The sequence below is a fragment of the Atta colombica genome, unplaced genomic scaffold (assembly GCF_001594045.1).
Source record: "Atta colombica isolate Treedump-2 unplaced genomic scaffold, Acol1.0 scaffold268, whole genome shotgun sequence".
NCBI lineage: Eukaryota > Metazoa > Arthropoda > Insecta > Hymenoptera > Formicidae > Atta > Atta colombica.
In genome coordinates, this window is record NW_017259368.1 from 66,462 (window position 1) to 82,178 (window position 15,717).

A 15,717-nucleotide genomic window follows, 5' to 3' on the forward strand; every position below is an offset into this window, starting at 1 on the left:
AACATAAATAATATAAATAATAATATAAATAATTAAATATTGAAATGTTTCTTTATTGATCCTTTCGATTCGATGTCTCGAAAATAGCGCACTCTACGATACTTTGCATTGTTGTGCACTACCAGCGTAAATATTTTTGTAATAGTAATACTAGGTACATGAAAGTGCTTGCGTATTTACTAATAATATAATTAATCGTATTAATAAATTTTATCATATATGTGATAATGAGTGAAAAACGTGAACACGAAGGCAGTGATACGGAAGACGGCTGGATTGGACCGTTACCTTCAGAAGCTGCTCCACAAAAGAAACAACGAGGTTAACTAACCTAACTAAGATTGTTGTCATAAATTTTTCATAATTTTAATAAATATTAAGTGAAATTCTATATATCTGTTATTGTTTTTTCACTTTTTATTCTCCTGTCAAATATATAATTATTTTCTAATAATTATTTTCTAATAATTTAATACGAATAAAAGTAAAAAAAAAAGTAAAAAAAGTTTCTCTACTCCACAGAGAAAATTTTGATTTTTCTATTGACTCTGAGATCTTTATTCTTTATGCTTATATATATAATATTTCTTGAGATAAAAAGATTACATTTTACTTTAAAAAAATTATATGTATCATTTGAAATTTTATTTCTTTTAATTTTACAGTTTTGGAATATGAACAAGTTTATATAGATAATTTGCCATGCTGCGAATGTTACGAAAAATCTTATATGCATAGGGATGTCATTACTCATATTTTAGTAACAAGGTTAGTATTGTAATAATAATTATAATAATGTGTAACAGTTATTTTTCTCAAAATCTTATTTACATTTATATTGATACAGGTCAAATTTCGTGATAACTGCCAGCTGCGATGGACATGTAAAATTTTGGAAAAAGCAGGAAGAATTAATAGAATTCGTAAAACATTTTCGAGCTCACTTAATGGCAATACAATCAATATCTGCTAGCTGCAATGGTGTTCATGTATGTTCAGTCAGCATAGATAAAACTATGAAAATATTTGATGTTATTAATTTTGGTAAGTATTAAAATTTACAGGTGACTCTCTTTTCAGATGTAGAGGACATATTTAATTTATTCTGTTATATATGCTATTTAAGATATGATAAACATGATAAAATTAGACTTTGTGCCACTTTGTACTGAATGGGTTTATTCAGCTGGCGATGCTATAGCTGCTGTAGCAGTATCTTCACAAGAATCAAATAAGGTATATATTTATGATGGTCAAGGATCAAGTATGCCTTTACACGTATTTGAAAAACTACATACTAAACCAGTTGTCATAATGAAAGTAAGTCAGGCTATAATAGAAAATCAATGAAAAGAAATATGTTAAAATAAGAAGAGAGAATAATATGTCTTTCTTTTGCAGTATAATCATGTATATGAAACATGCATTTCCATCGATAGAGCTGGAATATTGGAATACTGGACAGGTCCAAAAATGGAATATAAATTTCCCAAATGTATATCATTTGAATCAAAATTGGACACTGACCTGTTTGAGTTTGCCAAAAATAAGACTTATCCGTGCGGTTTAGCGATATCGCCTGACGGTAAACGATTTGCGTCCCTCAGTGGAGACAGAAAAGTTAGGATTTTCAATTTCCGAACGGGCAAATTATACAGAATATTTGATGAAACACTGCAGAGATTTAGCGAATTACAGCAAACTGTACAGCAACTTCCAAACATGGAATTTGGACGTAGGTGAGATGTTTGCATTTTGTGTAATCGAAGTTAAATTGATTCCAATTGTTTAATAACTATTATTTTAATTTCTATTATTATCATAGAATGGCAGTCGAGAGAGAACTGGATAAAACCGAAACAAATTTGGGAAATATTATTTTTGATGAGTCTGGTTATATTATTCTGTATCCTACCATGTTGGGTGTCAAAATGGTGAATCTTTACACAAATCGTTGTATTAAAATCATAGGAAAGCCAGAGAACATACGACCAATGCGGCTAGCATTATTCCAGGTATTGAATAAAAATCTCATCATTAAAGCATTAGTCATAAAGCAACAGATATAATAAATATGTAATTCAAAATAGGGAAAAGCGAGGAAGACTACTGCCGCATTAACTGTCGAGATGGAGGCTTCCGAGAATCCCACAATGGAAATGAATCGGCCAGATCCAACATTGTTTTGTACAGCTCACAAAAAAAATCGATTCTATATGTTCACGAGACGAGAACCGGAAGACACAAAGAGTCAGGAATGCGACCGCGATGTATTCAATGAGAAACCTTCTAAGGAGGACATCATATCTTCCACGGAGGCCACAAACATGCAAAAGATATACGACACGGCGATAATCCATACGGCGCTCGGCGATATCCATTTGAATCTCTTCGGCAAAGATGTTCCCAAGACAGTGGAGAATTTCTGCGTTCATGCGAAGAATGGTTACTTTAATGGTCACATATTTCATAGAGTTATCAAGGGTTTCATGATACAAACGGGCGATCCAACTGGGACTGGTACTGGTGGTGAGAGCATATGGGGAGGCGAATTCGAAGATGAATTCAAGCCAAACTTGAAGCATGACAGACCATATACTCTGAGTATGGCAAACGCAGGGCCAAATACGAACGGCAGCCAGTTTTTTATTACATTGACACCGACAGTGAGTACACATTTTTTTAACAAGTTTTCAGAAATTGATTATACATATTCTTTAGATTTTACTTAAATATCTTGTTTGTTTTTAGCCCTGGTTAGATAATAAGCATACCGTATTTGGTCGAGTTCATAAAGGAATGGAAGTCGTTCAGAATATCAGCCAAGTAAAAACAAATCCTAAAACTGATAAGCCTTACGACGACATACGAATAGTTAGCGTGACTGTTAAATAATTTTATATAATAAAAATCAAAAAACATTAGTATAAAATGTATCAATACATTTCCCTTCTTAATAATTTCATGCTTTGTATATTTATGATGTCCATTTACTTTTGCGCCATTTGATATAATAATCCTCTGATGAAGTTATATGCTCCCGTGGCACAAACGAATAAATTGACGCTCAACAAATTATAATTCTTTGGTATAATGACCATTGAGTATCTAGAATTGGGCAAATTCAGATGAGTCAGATTTATTAATTTTCTAATAAATCATTCTAATAAATCATAAAATCTCAAATAAAAGATATTTATATACCTTGACCAAATAGCACCTGTAACCGCAAGACTCGCGGTTTGGCTGAGAGAAATCGTATCTACAGATCGATTAATATCTCCTATGCCCGCTATAACCAGACCCCATTTAAACGTTGGCGCCCAGAAGAATATGGTTGTCGGACCTGACAAATTGATTTTTTCTCGGAGCATTTTGATAAACAATTTTTTGATAAACAATAATAAGATTAGAAATAAAACAGTTTATGTTAGATATATTACTTTAAATACGAAGCGCTACTACGGTTTGAAGGTTAAGATGTTGAACTATTATATTCATTTAAATGAATTAATTTCAGAAATTATAATTGCGTGCCGATATGGATGTCGGGCAACGCAATCAATCTGAAATATTAATAATCCTCCCAAATTTCCCAAATTTCTCAAATTTAATCTTAAAAAAACTGTAATAAATTTATTGCGAAAAATATTGTCTCAGTCGGAAATCAAACCCAGATCTCTTGCATTCCATGCGTCTTAAGCCTTTATTTTTTGATAAATTTAGGCGTAATCTCTTTCTCAGAAAAAATTTAATTGAACAAGCCATACCTGCAGGATGCAAAAATGCGGCGCGAAATTTCTCGGGTAGGACCGAAGCGATCTTTAACATTAATCTTTTATAAGCACTGGGTGATGCCATAATTACTTCCGTGTACAATTATTCTGCCAAATTGAATAAATATATTTTATACAATATAAAAATTATATGAAATCTTCATAATATAGTCTGTAAAAAAAGATATAAATAACAACTATATTATACATATATATAATATACATACAATTTCGATAATGACTTCATTCAGAATTAATATACACTGAGTACCAAATATTTTAATTGTCCATGCATCATTATATTTATAAATTGTAATTATTTGTGAAGCCTAAGGACTGCCAGCTAACATTCAATTAATGTGCAAATCACTTTCTTAATTTTTGAAATAGTTTACGAGATATTTTACACATACATTCTATACTCTTATTATATTATAATCATAATAACCTATTTTGTAAATAAGAATTTATGAAGAAGCAACAATAAAAGAATTTAGAAAAAAAAACTTAAAAGAAAAAGAAAGGTAGCGAGATATCAGGCAATAACGGAATAAACATATTAATATTTTATTATTTATTTATTATTTCCATATGTAGAATTAGTTGCATAATTCTTGCAGCAATGATATAGTCCACTACGTATCACGTATCAATATATATAATTTTTTTGTATTAAACTGCAATTTCATGTCGACAAAATTATCTGTCACGAAAATTTGGCCTGCAGAATTAAAAAATGAAATACAATTAAATTTAAATAAATTTTAAAAATAACGAATAAAATTGAGATAAAATGTCTATAATAATAAAAGATATATCTTACAAGAAGAAACCATTGAACGAGATGGAAGATCTGAAGTATCTGATATGTGCTATTGACAGTTGGTACGTGCAATTTAATTTAGGAAATTCCAATGAATTTTAACGATCAAAATTATCGCGTGTTTGGTAGAAGAGAAACAATTAACGTTTAATTCCTGGCAATTATTAACCGTTCTAGTTTCAAAATATAATATTTATAGCAAATACCCAAGCATTCCATCGCCGCCGTCGAACAGCATAATTTTACCCCCGAGAGTTGAAGAAAGTCTTTGCCTTCCACCCAGGAGACCACCTTGCGTTCCACCACCTCGATGTTATCCGATAATACCTGGGCCTTGTTGCCCCCAGTTGCCACTTCCGATATACTTTCCTTACTGCAATTCTTGCAGTCCATTACCGTATTATTCAAGCAAATAGAAGGATCAAGAAACTCAAGAAAATAAAAAAACGTATAAAATTAACTTATTGATTGTTACGTCTTTTACATATAAATGACGTCCAATTTCATGAAAAACTCTCAGAAAGCTATACACATTTTCTTTTTTATAATTTATTTCCTTTTTGCCTTAAAACATTTAAGATTTAAATATTAATAGAGTCTGTAATATTTTCGACATAAAAAAGTAAATTATGAAAAAAAACATATTGACTTCCTGGAAATATTTCACAAGATTATATAATATTTATGAAAGATATGCAATCAGTGTGTTAAGACATTATATAATATTTATTTTAGTTTATGCACTGTTTATTATTTTGGAATAAACAACGACGAGTATAAGATCAAAAAGGAAATCCTTTCATGACTGAAATAAAGGAAGGAAATTTATTAAAAATTCATATAAAACATTCATGTTTTGCTTGGTTTTAACGAAAAATCTGTACGTATACGATCGACAGAATCTAATCAAAATATCGGATATCTTTTTGTCTTTTTGAAAAAAACGAAATCAATGCAGTCTCATAACGGTGGTCCATTTCGACATCATATGGTGATCTGTTTTCTGTTCTTGCACTAGACTGCACTAGAACGTTCTTTCTCGTTTTCGACAAATGTCAAACATATACCTATCTCACTTTAATTTCCAAAAGTGTAGTATACTAGTTTAGCCGCAGAAAACAGACCTATAAAATAATATCGCGTCGCGTATTTCACAGAATTGCATGATATGTTCCAAATAAAAGCATCACTGCCGTTCTTATAAACAATATCAATGATGAATAAATATCATTATGATACAGACAGAATCGTATTCGTACCTCACGCGCATCTATCATAGCTTAAATATCGATAGCAAATAATCGAGACTACTTTGCTTATGAGATTACTTTGCTTGATCGATTGTATGTTTATTTTGTTCACCAACACAGCAGGAATATTATCTATATTTCTGTATTGCTCGAGGATTCCGACGTTGGCGAACGTATCTTTATACTGATTATATTTTAGCATATACGTTCTCCTTTAAGTTCAAACAATTCGTAATCAAAAGTTGCAATCATTGCAGATTTCAGCGAAACCATTTTTTTTTCAGAAAAATGCTATTATGAATTTTCCCGTATGTCTCGATTCTTTTAATCAAATAATTTTTATCTGCTATTGGAGTTGTATCTTTGATCTATTGAGGGGGAACACCATCCCAGTCAGAAATGATAATCGAATCGATGTCGATTCGACGTCGAAAGCATCAAATCGACGTCGATCGATGTCGATTCCATTATCATTTTTTGACTAGGAGCCTTGAGACCTAAAATTAAATGATATCTAATTTTGGCAATTTTTTGTATTTTGTAATTTAGTAAACTAAATAAAATCAAGTAAAAATTGTTTTTAAGGGCTTTACTATATGAATTTTCTTGAGAGAATAGAACTTAAGAGTACAAACAATTTGTATTTTTAATTTTTATCACACAAAATGGCGAGTGCATAATGCACATATAGTGTACACGGAATTTTCTACTATTTTTATGTGGAACAAAAATCCTAAACTTTTTATATCTACATATAATTTTTTACATCTACATTTTTTATCTACATATAATTTTTTATATCTACATTTTTTATCTACATTAAAGCTAAAGAAACGACGTAGGATTATTTCAAAATAATTATTTTTGCAAAAATGATAAATGTTCAAAAAAAAGCATTATACTTTCGATCAAAAAATTTCATCTTTAAATGTTAATAATAAAAAAGATTTTAATATATCGCAAAAATCCTACTTTTCTAGATTAAATATCTAGAAATATCTGAGAGTAATTTGTACAAATTTCAAGTGAACCGATTAAGAATTGTAAAAAGTTATCGTGTACATCATATTTGTAAACCTCATTTTGAGAAAAACGCAAATTTTTAAGTTTTCAGCTTATAAAATTATAAATCGGAATTGTGCCTTTAGTCTGCAATGTCTGCGCCATACATTTTACAAGTGGCAATATCTATTTGCCAAAACTTGTTTCTTTAAAAATTTGAATTTCCTTTTATCTGTGGAACTCTGCTGCACGATATCCGCTTGCAAACTCAGCGACGAGACAATGCAAGATATTGATTCTAATTATACAGTTGATTATACCGACTTAAAATGTAACTATTGAAATATTATTAGTTTTAACAATATGAACTATAAATTTAAGTAAACAAAATTTCGATTGTTTTCAAATCTCAAAGATGATGTTCCCCTTATATGTCGTGAATTTTTAGCGGGAGACAATTAAAATATTAATTAAATACAAATTGGTGTTTTTTTGGCGCGGAGGTAGCAAAGCGATTGACTTTCCCGTTACCAACTGATATTAATAAGTAATTATTATTATCATTATTACTAACATGCTGCCTTATAAACATTCATAATCTACATTATTGATTACATTGTTGGCTTATTTATAATTCAAAGAAATGATGAGCTTACAATAATATTTCAAGTAGACCGTTAGCGCGCACACACACACACACACACACACACACACACACACACACACACACACACACACACACACACACACACACACACACACACAGCACAAATATGACATGAAATATTGGGAGATCTTTGCAGAATTTGCTTTCTGAAACGCCAAAACTAATTTTACGCCTCAAAGCCACATTATCGTAAATTACATTCGTCTGTTTGCGTGAGCTTACATATCAGATGCAGAGTATTACATTTGTATCTCATAAATGTAATTTTTTATCACATGTTTAGTCTCGTTATCGATAACTTTATTTCTGATATTATATCGTGCTGAGCTCTTATTTTATTCAGTAGCCTCGTGATAAATCATAACATCGTATTCGTTATGATCAGTCACATACAATAAGACCCATTCGAAACGGAAATGTAATAACAGTCATTCTTTATATACGTGGCGCGAATAAAAATGCGACGCAACGTCGGAGCTCTCTCATAAAATTGTGACTTATATTGCTTACGCATACATACGTATGTGCATGTTTCGCTTTAAAGGACTTACCAGATTGCTTGATGCATTTTGAGGATAGGTGGAATTAAAAATACAACATTTTGACATTAAAAATGTATTTTACATGCGTATTTTAGATTGCATGTATTTATTTACACAATCTCATATCTAAAAGAGTCAAAGAAATCAGAAAATTTTTCATTTCTTATCTTTCATATGAAATTTAACTATGTTCCATAAAGAATATACTATGCTCGTGTATAACTTCCAGAAATTTAATCTGAAGCACGAAACCCATCTTATACTATTTATCGAGACTTGGCACATTTTAATGTTTTGGCATTTCAATGAAATTATGACCTTTTTCTAAAATTAATTTTTCTTTTCAAAAGGTCACAATATTTATAGAAAAAACTAAAATCATAAATTTAAAAAAATATTGCATCTAACAAAATATTTGGATTTTGTAACAAATCAATCCTACAATTATTCTGTCTACATAGTTTAAAATATAGAGTTTCACAACAATAAATATTATATATTTATAGAAAATTTTTTAAAATATATCTAACAAAATATTTGGATTTTGTAACAAATCAATCCCACAGTTATTTTGTCTACACAGTTTAAAATACAGAGTTTCATAGCAATAAACATTATATATTTATAGAAAAGATAGATATAGAAAGAAGAGAAGTAAACAAATCGATTTATTATTATTTTATTGTTTTTCAGAAAATTATATAAATAAATACATTTTTAACGTCAAAGTATATTTTATATTCCATTCTTCAAAAAAAAGAAAAAAATTCATTAAAAATTATATTTTTTCACAGTTAATCTTTATTAAATCCTTATCCATTTGACTTTTTAAAAAGAGGAACATATCTCATTTAATTAACTTTTAAGGTTTCTATTGTAAAAGTTATATTTAAGTATATTTTGGAGTCAAAATTTTATTCGTAAAACAGATATTTATCATGTGGTAAAAATTATGAGGTATGTAAAGCCCAAAAATTTTCAAATTAATCTGTATCCACTAGTATCATCCAACATCATCGTTAGATTCTTCTGTCATTAAGATACAAGAGAATCTCATTTATATATACATATATAATAAACATCATCAGAAATTTATATTATCAGAATCGTATATTTGAGTGAAGATAACACTGTATATTGTGTATCAAACCACTCAAATCTTTCACAGTTGAATCCAAAAATTTGACTACGAAAATAATTTTTTATATTTTATAACATTTACTACAATATTTTTTTTTATTAAAATTTGAATAATTCCTTTTAAATTGAGCCTTATTGACTCAACATTTATCAGAGATATCATTTTTTTTTTAACTGAGAAAGAATTATACTCATTCGGATCCACCTCATTCGAATTGTATTACAATTAGACCAACTAGAGCGGCAAAACTGCGTTGCATTTCAACAAAAAAGCTTCAGGTTGAAAAGAACGACCAATCCTTTATTTTCTTGCGCACGAATACAAAAGCCCTGAGGTCTAGTTTCTTTCGTGCGCTACTAGCAACATCGCTACGTGTTGTAGACACGAATTTCTTTGAATTCCAATTTTGTGCCAGGCATTCTGAGAATTCGCTCAATATTCTTCGCGCTCCGCGTTACCGATTCGCTGCATAACCATCTTTATCAGAGATATGTTTTCTCGCCTACGTCGTACGATCCTCACATATTCGCACAGATAGTACACGTATTCGCGGACCGAAGAACATACTCGGACGATCGATATCTGATGAAATCACTTCTCTATCTCCGTCGTATACGAAGTGCTGTGCGAGGAGAACGTTAGAGAACGAAGAGGTTCTCGCAGCTCTTAGTTTTCCTCTTGAAGCCAAGCAGGTGCTTCAGAATTCGCCTGCGGTGTTTACTACGACGGCGCCTAGTTGCCTGATCCCGGCTGCGCTGCGGATTCAGCTTGATCTGTGCCAGAATTCCGACCAAGAGCTCGTCTACGTGATGAGCCAAACCCGAGGACGTCTCGATAAATTTGCAACCGCAACTGTTCGCTAAACGGCGGCCAACTGTCGGCAGCAATAGTGAACTCAAATGTCATACGACTAATTAAAATTTCAAACTTTAAACAATTCTAAAATTTAGGATAAAATGATTTTATGCTGTGTATTTTAATATATATATATATATATATATATAGATCCACTGTAAAATGTACATTTTCTGTGCATTTTGATTCCTCAAATATTTCTCGTATTTATAGGTCTATTTTAGATGATTTATGTCAATGTTTATGTCAACTTGTTAATATTTTCGATAAAATTTTACAATTTTATATGCAGTATAATACTAAAAGTATTTCAAAAATCATGATACATATAAAATACATATTTAATACAGGAAATATCTATTAAAATTTTAATACATATAAATATTTTAATACATATAAAATATGTATTAAAATGCTCACATTAAAATATGTATCATATAAATTTTTAATAATATTCTGAATGTGAATATTAAAATTATCTAAAGCAGACTTTTCAAATCCTTCTGTTATATTCTTTTCTATTAAATTATATTTTTTATTTTATAACCTCAGTGATAGATTTATTGTTTTTATGAAGAAGTGAAGAATTTACATTTAAATTATGTAAATTTGGATGTATAATTATATTTACGACATTTTTATTGATTTTTATTGAACCGAGTCTGAAAACTCTCGGTCTTTATTAATTCCATTATAATTATAATTATATTTAAAAAATTTATGCGAAATCCGTGTACTCACCCATCGATGGGACTTCCCGCTTCCTCTCGAGATCCACTTTATTACCGACCAGGATGACACCGTGATTCACCATGTAATCGCTTTTCCACAAATAGAGCAGTGTCTCCTCAGCCACCTTTAAGCTTCTTCTATCCACCACCGAGTACACCACCACGTACACATCCGGATTATAAGTTGAACAAAAAGTCTCGACCTCAAAAGATAAAAATGAGAGAAAAAATGAGAAAACTCATGGAAAAACATCGATTAATGAACGAACAATTCGGTTTTCATTTTTCCATCGAACAATAAATTTTATCGTTTATATAATGCAACGCAATAAATGGAAACAGAAGAGAGAATATTGTGATTTTTAAAGGGGCATTATTTAATTTTCAATAGCTTGCATATCTACGTTTTATTTTTTACAGTACTGCAAAAACTTTTTATAGTTCACAGTTTCGCAAGATGTATTCTCGTTTTTTTACGTACATTTATGTATGGCTAACACTTGATTACATCAAGCACCCATACAAGAACTCTCTTTCTATCTTGATAAATCCGAAGAAATAATTTACTCTCTTTTCACTTTACTGCCTTAATATTCCTTGATTCTTTCGAGTCTGTCGATCTTCTTTAATAGATAAAGTAACATCTATATTTCTCAGTTTCTTCCCTTATTCACACATCATCGTTTTATATACGACGATTTATATTGGGATGTATATCCCGAGGGTTTACGCCAACATCTAATAGACAATAATGGAGTAAACTCGATAAAAGTGACATCATGTTGTAATTCTATTTATGAGAACGGCGAATGAGTTCCTTCCGGTATTTGATAGTTATTCATTTAACGCAATTTCTTAGGTAATTGACCTCTCGATGCATCATTTCGATATTCCGACATTTATTTTTACTATACGATAAAACATCACATTTTACTCACTGACATCTCCGCAGCAGGATGATCAATGATTTCTAATTCCGTCTCCTGGCCGTCAAGCATCACGGATACGTTTTTCTGTCCGTACTCGTCATCTGAAAAACGCAACGGGATTGATATTTGCAATAACGTCCGACTATCAATCAGACTGGCACATCATCAGTACCTTCATATACATATATGCATGTAAACACGCGTAATTAAAAAAAACTAATGATTAATGTTTCGCAAAAAGCAGCGGTTGAGTCGAAAGATAACACACGTTCTCAAAGCATACTTTATTCTTTCTCTTTCGCAACTAGAAACGAGAATCCCTCATTAAAAGTATGTGCGCACATGTGTTTATCAAAGGAAGAAATCTAATTAGGTCCGAACAAAATGGTGAGAAAATTTTATAAAATTGTCATTGATCGTTCCCTTTCGAGGGGCCATTATGATCTAGGTTGAATTCTTGTATCATCCAAGTGGACCGAGAAGAGAAAAATATATATATTGCCTCTTTCGTATACAGAAATACCGATAATCCCCTCCCCTTCTCTCTCTCTCTCTCTCTCTCTCTCTCTCTCTCTCTCTCTCTCTCTCTCTCTCTCTCTCTTTCTCAGCAAAGTACTTGGCACAAAATCGATACATCAGAGCTCTACTCTTTGAAGATACTCGCGATGAGTACCAGTTCACAACCAGTGTGCGTTTTCAATAAAATCGACCACGAGGGAGTGACCTCGACGGCGGAAACACAGCGGAAAATACCGTACGTACTTTCGTAGTATGTACATGTTATACCCGGCGAAAGAACAAAGAAAAAGCAGGGAAGACAAAGATGAGCGAAACATCTTTCTTTTCGAGTCAATAGCGTACCGCGTATTGCCTTAACGTCATTTCCGCTCAAGTATCTGCTGTGTTATTATAGATAGATGGATAGGGATCTCAATAATACAGCGATATTCGATACGAATGTTGGTTATCGAAAAGATTTAATTGATGCAAAATATTCTAGTATTTATGCTAGGCGAAACATAATAAAGGGAATTTCGTTGTATACTCCCCGCTCGAATAATTGAGATAAGAGCAATTGCTATGAAATACATATCGCAAATATCACAATGTGAAAGCAAGCGAGTTTTAATTTCAGATAGCTTACAGGTTATTAAAATGGCGAGTGAACGCCATTGAGTTTGTGGGACAAAAGCGTCAGTACGTCACGAATAATTCATTACAAGTGAAAATTGCTTCCAAACGAATGGCTCATGCGAATTAATTGGCCCGATTAGATTGTTAAATTACAGGTTATTACTATATTATTGTTTGTGTGTACACGCGTAATGAGAGAGAGCTGCTTGCATTAAAATATTTCCCCATTAAATTTTGTTCTCGTATGCGTTGAATTGTGCACCGGTCGCGTTGATTTTGACTGGTCACAACGCAAAAGCAGTTTTACAAAAGAGACAGTATTTTATTATTCGTTTCACGAAAGCATAAAGAAATAATGAAGTTCGAGATGGGAATGAAAACCGCGAACGTAAAAAGTTAATGAGACATAAGACGCGACTTGCATACGAAACTAATTTCTCCAACACTGTTCGCGAAAAATAATTAACGCTGTGCGCATTCGTGACACACACGAGAATATATTATACTATATAAATTACACAGAAAATATTTTTCTCTTTACAAAATTTTCTCATAAATCTAGAATATAACGTATTCATTAAAATATTCATTAAAATTGACAATCAATTATAAGTACATTTTTATCATGTAAAAATTTTTAAATGTTATTTTTAAATGTTATTTATATATAAACCGTACTATGTACGTATAAAAGCAATGTTTATGTTGTAGTCAATCAAAATTTTATTACATCTCTAAAGATAATTATTATAATATATACTGCAATAAAAAAATATATAAAAACAATTGTTCACTCAAATTATAAGAGATTTATTTCTCACTCTGAATATTTTAAATATTTAAGTACATTATAATATTCAAACGGTAATTGTAAAATATAAAACATACTTAACATTTCTAAAACGTTGGAATTTTCTAGGATAATTCACAGAAACTTTATTGTATCTTCTGCTACAATCCGTTCCTCGTGCAAAATAATTTATCGGAGGCATACTCGAACAGTTAGTTAATATAATCAAAACGCTTTAAGGGAAATACGCATTTCGTGCAAATATATGTTATACCGCTAATAACATTTTATCCAGCGGATTAATTAATTCTGTTTAATGGAAGTTTGCGATATCGCGAATAATCCGGTGCAGTTTGTGACAAGTGCTACATAATTAAATGCGAAATAGCTGTCGCGAGACGATCGTTTACCATGCGCAGTGAATTCTAGAGGCGAAGTCCATCCGCAGTGAATACCCTAAGGACGTCTCTTCCGAAAGTAGAAACAGAAACGACAATCAATTTCCTTCCGGTAAAAGCGATCCTCCGACTGGACATGCGATTGAAAGCAGCCGATCTATTTCATCGCGAAAGAAACGTAATCGCCGTTATTCTTGATATCCGTAGGTTTTAATCACGCTAGTTATTGTCAGAGAGAGAACTTTTGTTTCACAAAAATAATCCAACATGGAAAAAAAGACTTGTTATAATAATTGAAGACCTCACTGATTTAGTATCAGCCATAATATAGTTAGTTTTCCATGTTAAAGTAATAAATTGTACAGCTGAATACAATTAGCAATTAGCAATCATATTTATCGTAATAACACAGCAAGTTTAATAACATAGCAAAGATAACTTTCTATGAAAATCAATCCAATGTATAAATCAAAATTTTTAACAAAACATAATAGCTAAGATGCCTATATACTTTTGCTGCTGTAATGAAAGAAACTTGTTACATTAATAACTTTTCATTGTAGCCAAGAAGTTGCGTTAGCATACTGTAAAGTTCTTACAGACATAATTTCTTTAATGAATCCATCAAATCTTTTTAGTTAATAGAGATCGAACTAGCCAAACTATATCCAGATAACACGAAAATTAAGACATACAAAATCTTTAAGATACCAAAAATATCTTATGTCTCAATTTTGGACACTTTGTGTTGTCTGGGTAGTTTGTGTTTACTGAACCATCTAATCTATTTTTTCCATGAATTACCAATGACGTCGAGATTATTCGGGATCGAATTAATTTTCGGGGTATCGAATTAGATCGGGATTAAAAAATAAATTAAGTCAGAACTACAGAAGGACGACAACGTAAATCCAACTAAGAGCAACTATTTGCTTACCGAGAGAGGCGTCGTAAGCGCAAATGTAGTCGCTCGTGGTAAATTGTGCAGTTAGAGCGGTTTTCCCGACTTCTGACGCCCCCAACATGCCCACTTTATACGTCGTCACCCGCTCGCCATCAGCTTCCTCTTCTGCTTCTATACCGGAGAGCTGTGAAGTCGAGCTGAAGAGAAAAAAGGAGAAGCATAATTCGACGAATGAGATATTACGTACGAACAAAGTACACGAGAATTCATTACTTCATCTTGATCATTTTCAATTGCGACCGTTACTCGTCACCATTATGGTAATGCAATTAAAATGGCTCTCTTTCGTTAAAGTAACACAATGTCGATAATTTTCATTAAATATATGACTTATTTAGAAAAAGTATGTTGAACGTTCAATGTGATCTTTATCAGCTTGTCGTGGTTATTATGCATAGCATTAAATAATCTTACTTTTTATGATTCTGCGGGAATGTTAACATAATGATAATTTATTCTTTGTGGAAAATACGATTACACGTCACTTTTATCAAAATTAAGCTTCTCTACAAATTCCAATTTTATATGCACCATATATATTCAACACATATTCAAAAATTCAAGAATCTTTCGTTATTAGAATATATCGCTGTATTTTCCTTCCTTTATTTACGAGTATATTATATTTTATATAATACAATATAATTATTTCTATATACAATAATATATTATTCTATATAATATAACTATATTTTGTATAATTATATAAAAGTGT

General features: G+C 31.2%; 2 protein-coding genes and 1 pseudogene across 2 annotated transcripts in view; 1 reads left to right on the forward strand and 2 right to left on the reverse strand.

Moving 5' to 3' along the window:
- The first annotated feature begins 227 nt into the window (after positions 1-227).
- On the forward strand, positions 228-2,925 carry LOC108689292 (peptidylprolyl isomerase domain and WD repeat-containing protein 1). The gene is made up of 8 exons (XM_018196014.1): positions 228-321; positions 666-768; positions 848-1,044; positions 1,127-1,320; positions 1,402-1,739; positions 1,826-2,015; positions 2,091-2,666; positions 2,752-2,925. Exons 1-8 carry the CDS (start codon positions 228-230, stop codon positions 2,893-2,895), a joined length of 1,836 nt encoding a protein of 611 aa, XP_018051503.1. The 3' UTR covers positions 2,896-2,925.
- A 65-nt stretch (positions 2,926-2,990) lies between these two features.
- On the reverse strand, positions 2,991-4,992 carry LOC108689293 (annotated as a pseudogene).
- Positions 4,993-9,617: 4,625 nt separating this feature from the next.
- The window catches only part of LOC108689297 (GTP-binding protein RAD), a 21,725-nt gene continuing 15,625 nt past the window's right edge, over positions 9,618-15,717 (reverse strand). The window contains exons 5-8 of the mRNA XM_018196021.1: positions 14,976-15,139; positions 11,726-11,817; positions 10,798-10,990; positions 9,618-10,075 (exon numbers count right to left, since the gene is read on the reverse strand). Coding sequence (XP_018051510.1) covers positions 9,840-10,075; positions 10,798-10,990; positions 11,726-11,817; positions 14,976-15,139 — 685 coding nt within the window. The 3' untranslated portion in view covers positions 9,618-9,839. The remainder of the gene's footprint in view (positions 10,076-10,797; positions 10,991-11,725; positions 11,818-14,975; positions 15,140-15,717) is intronic.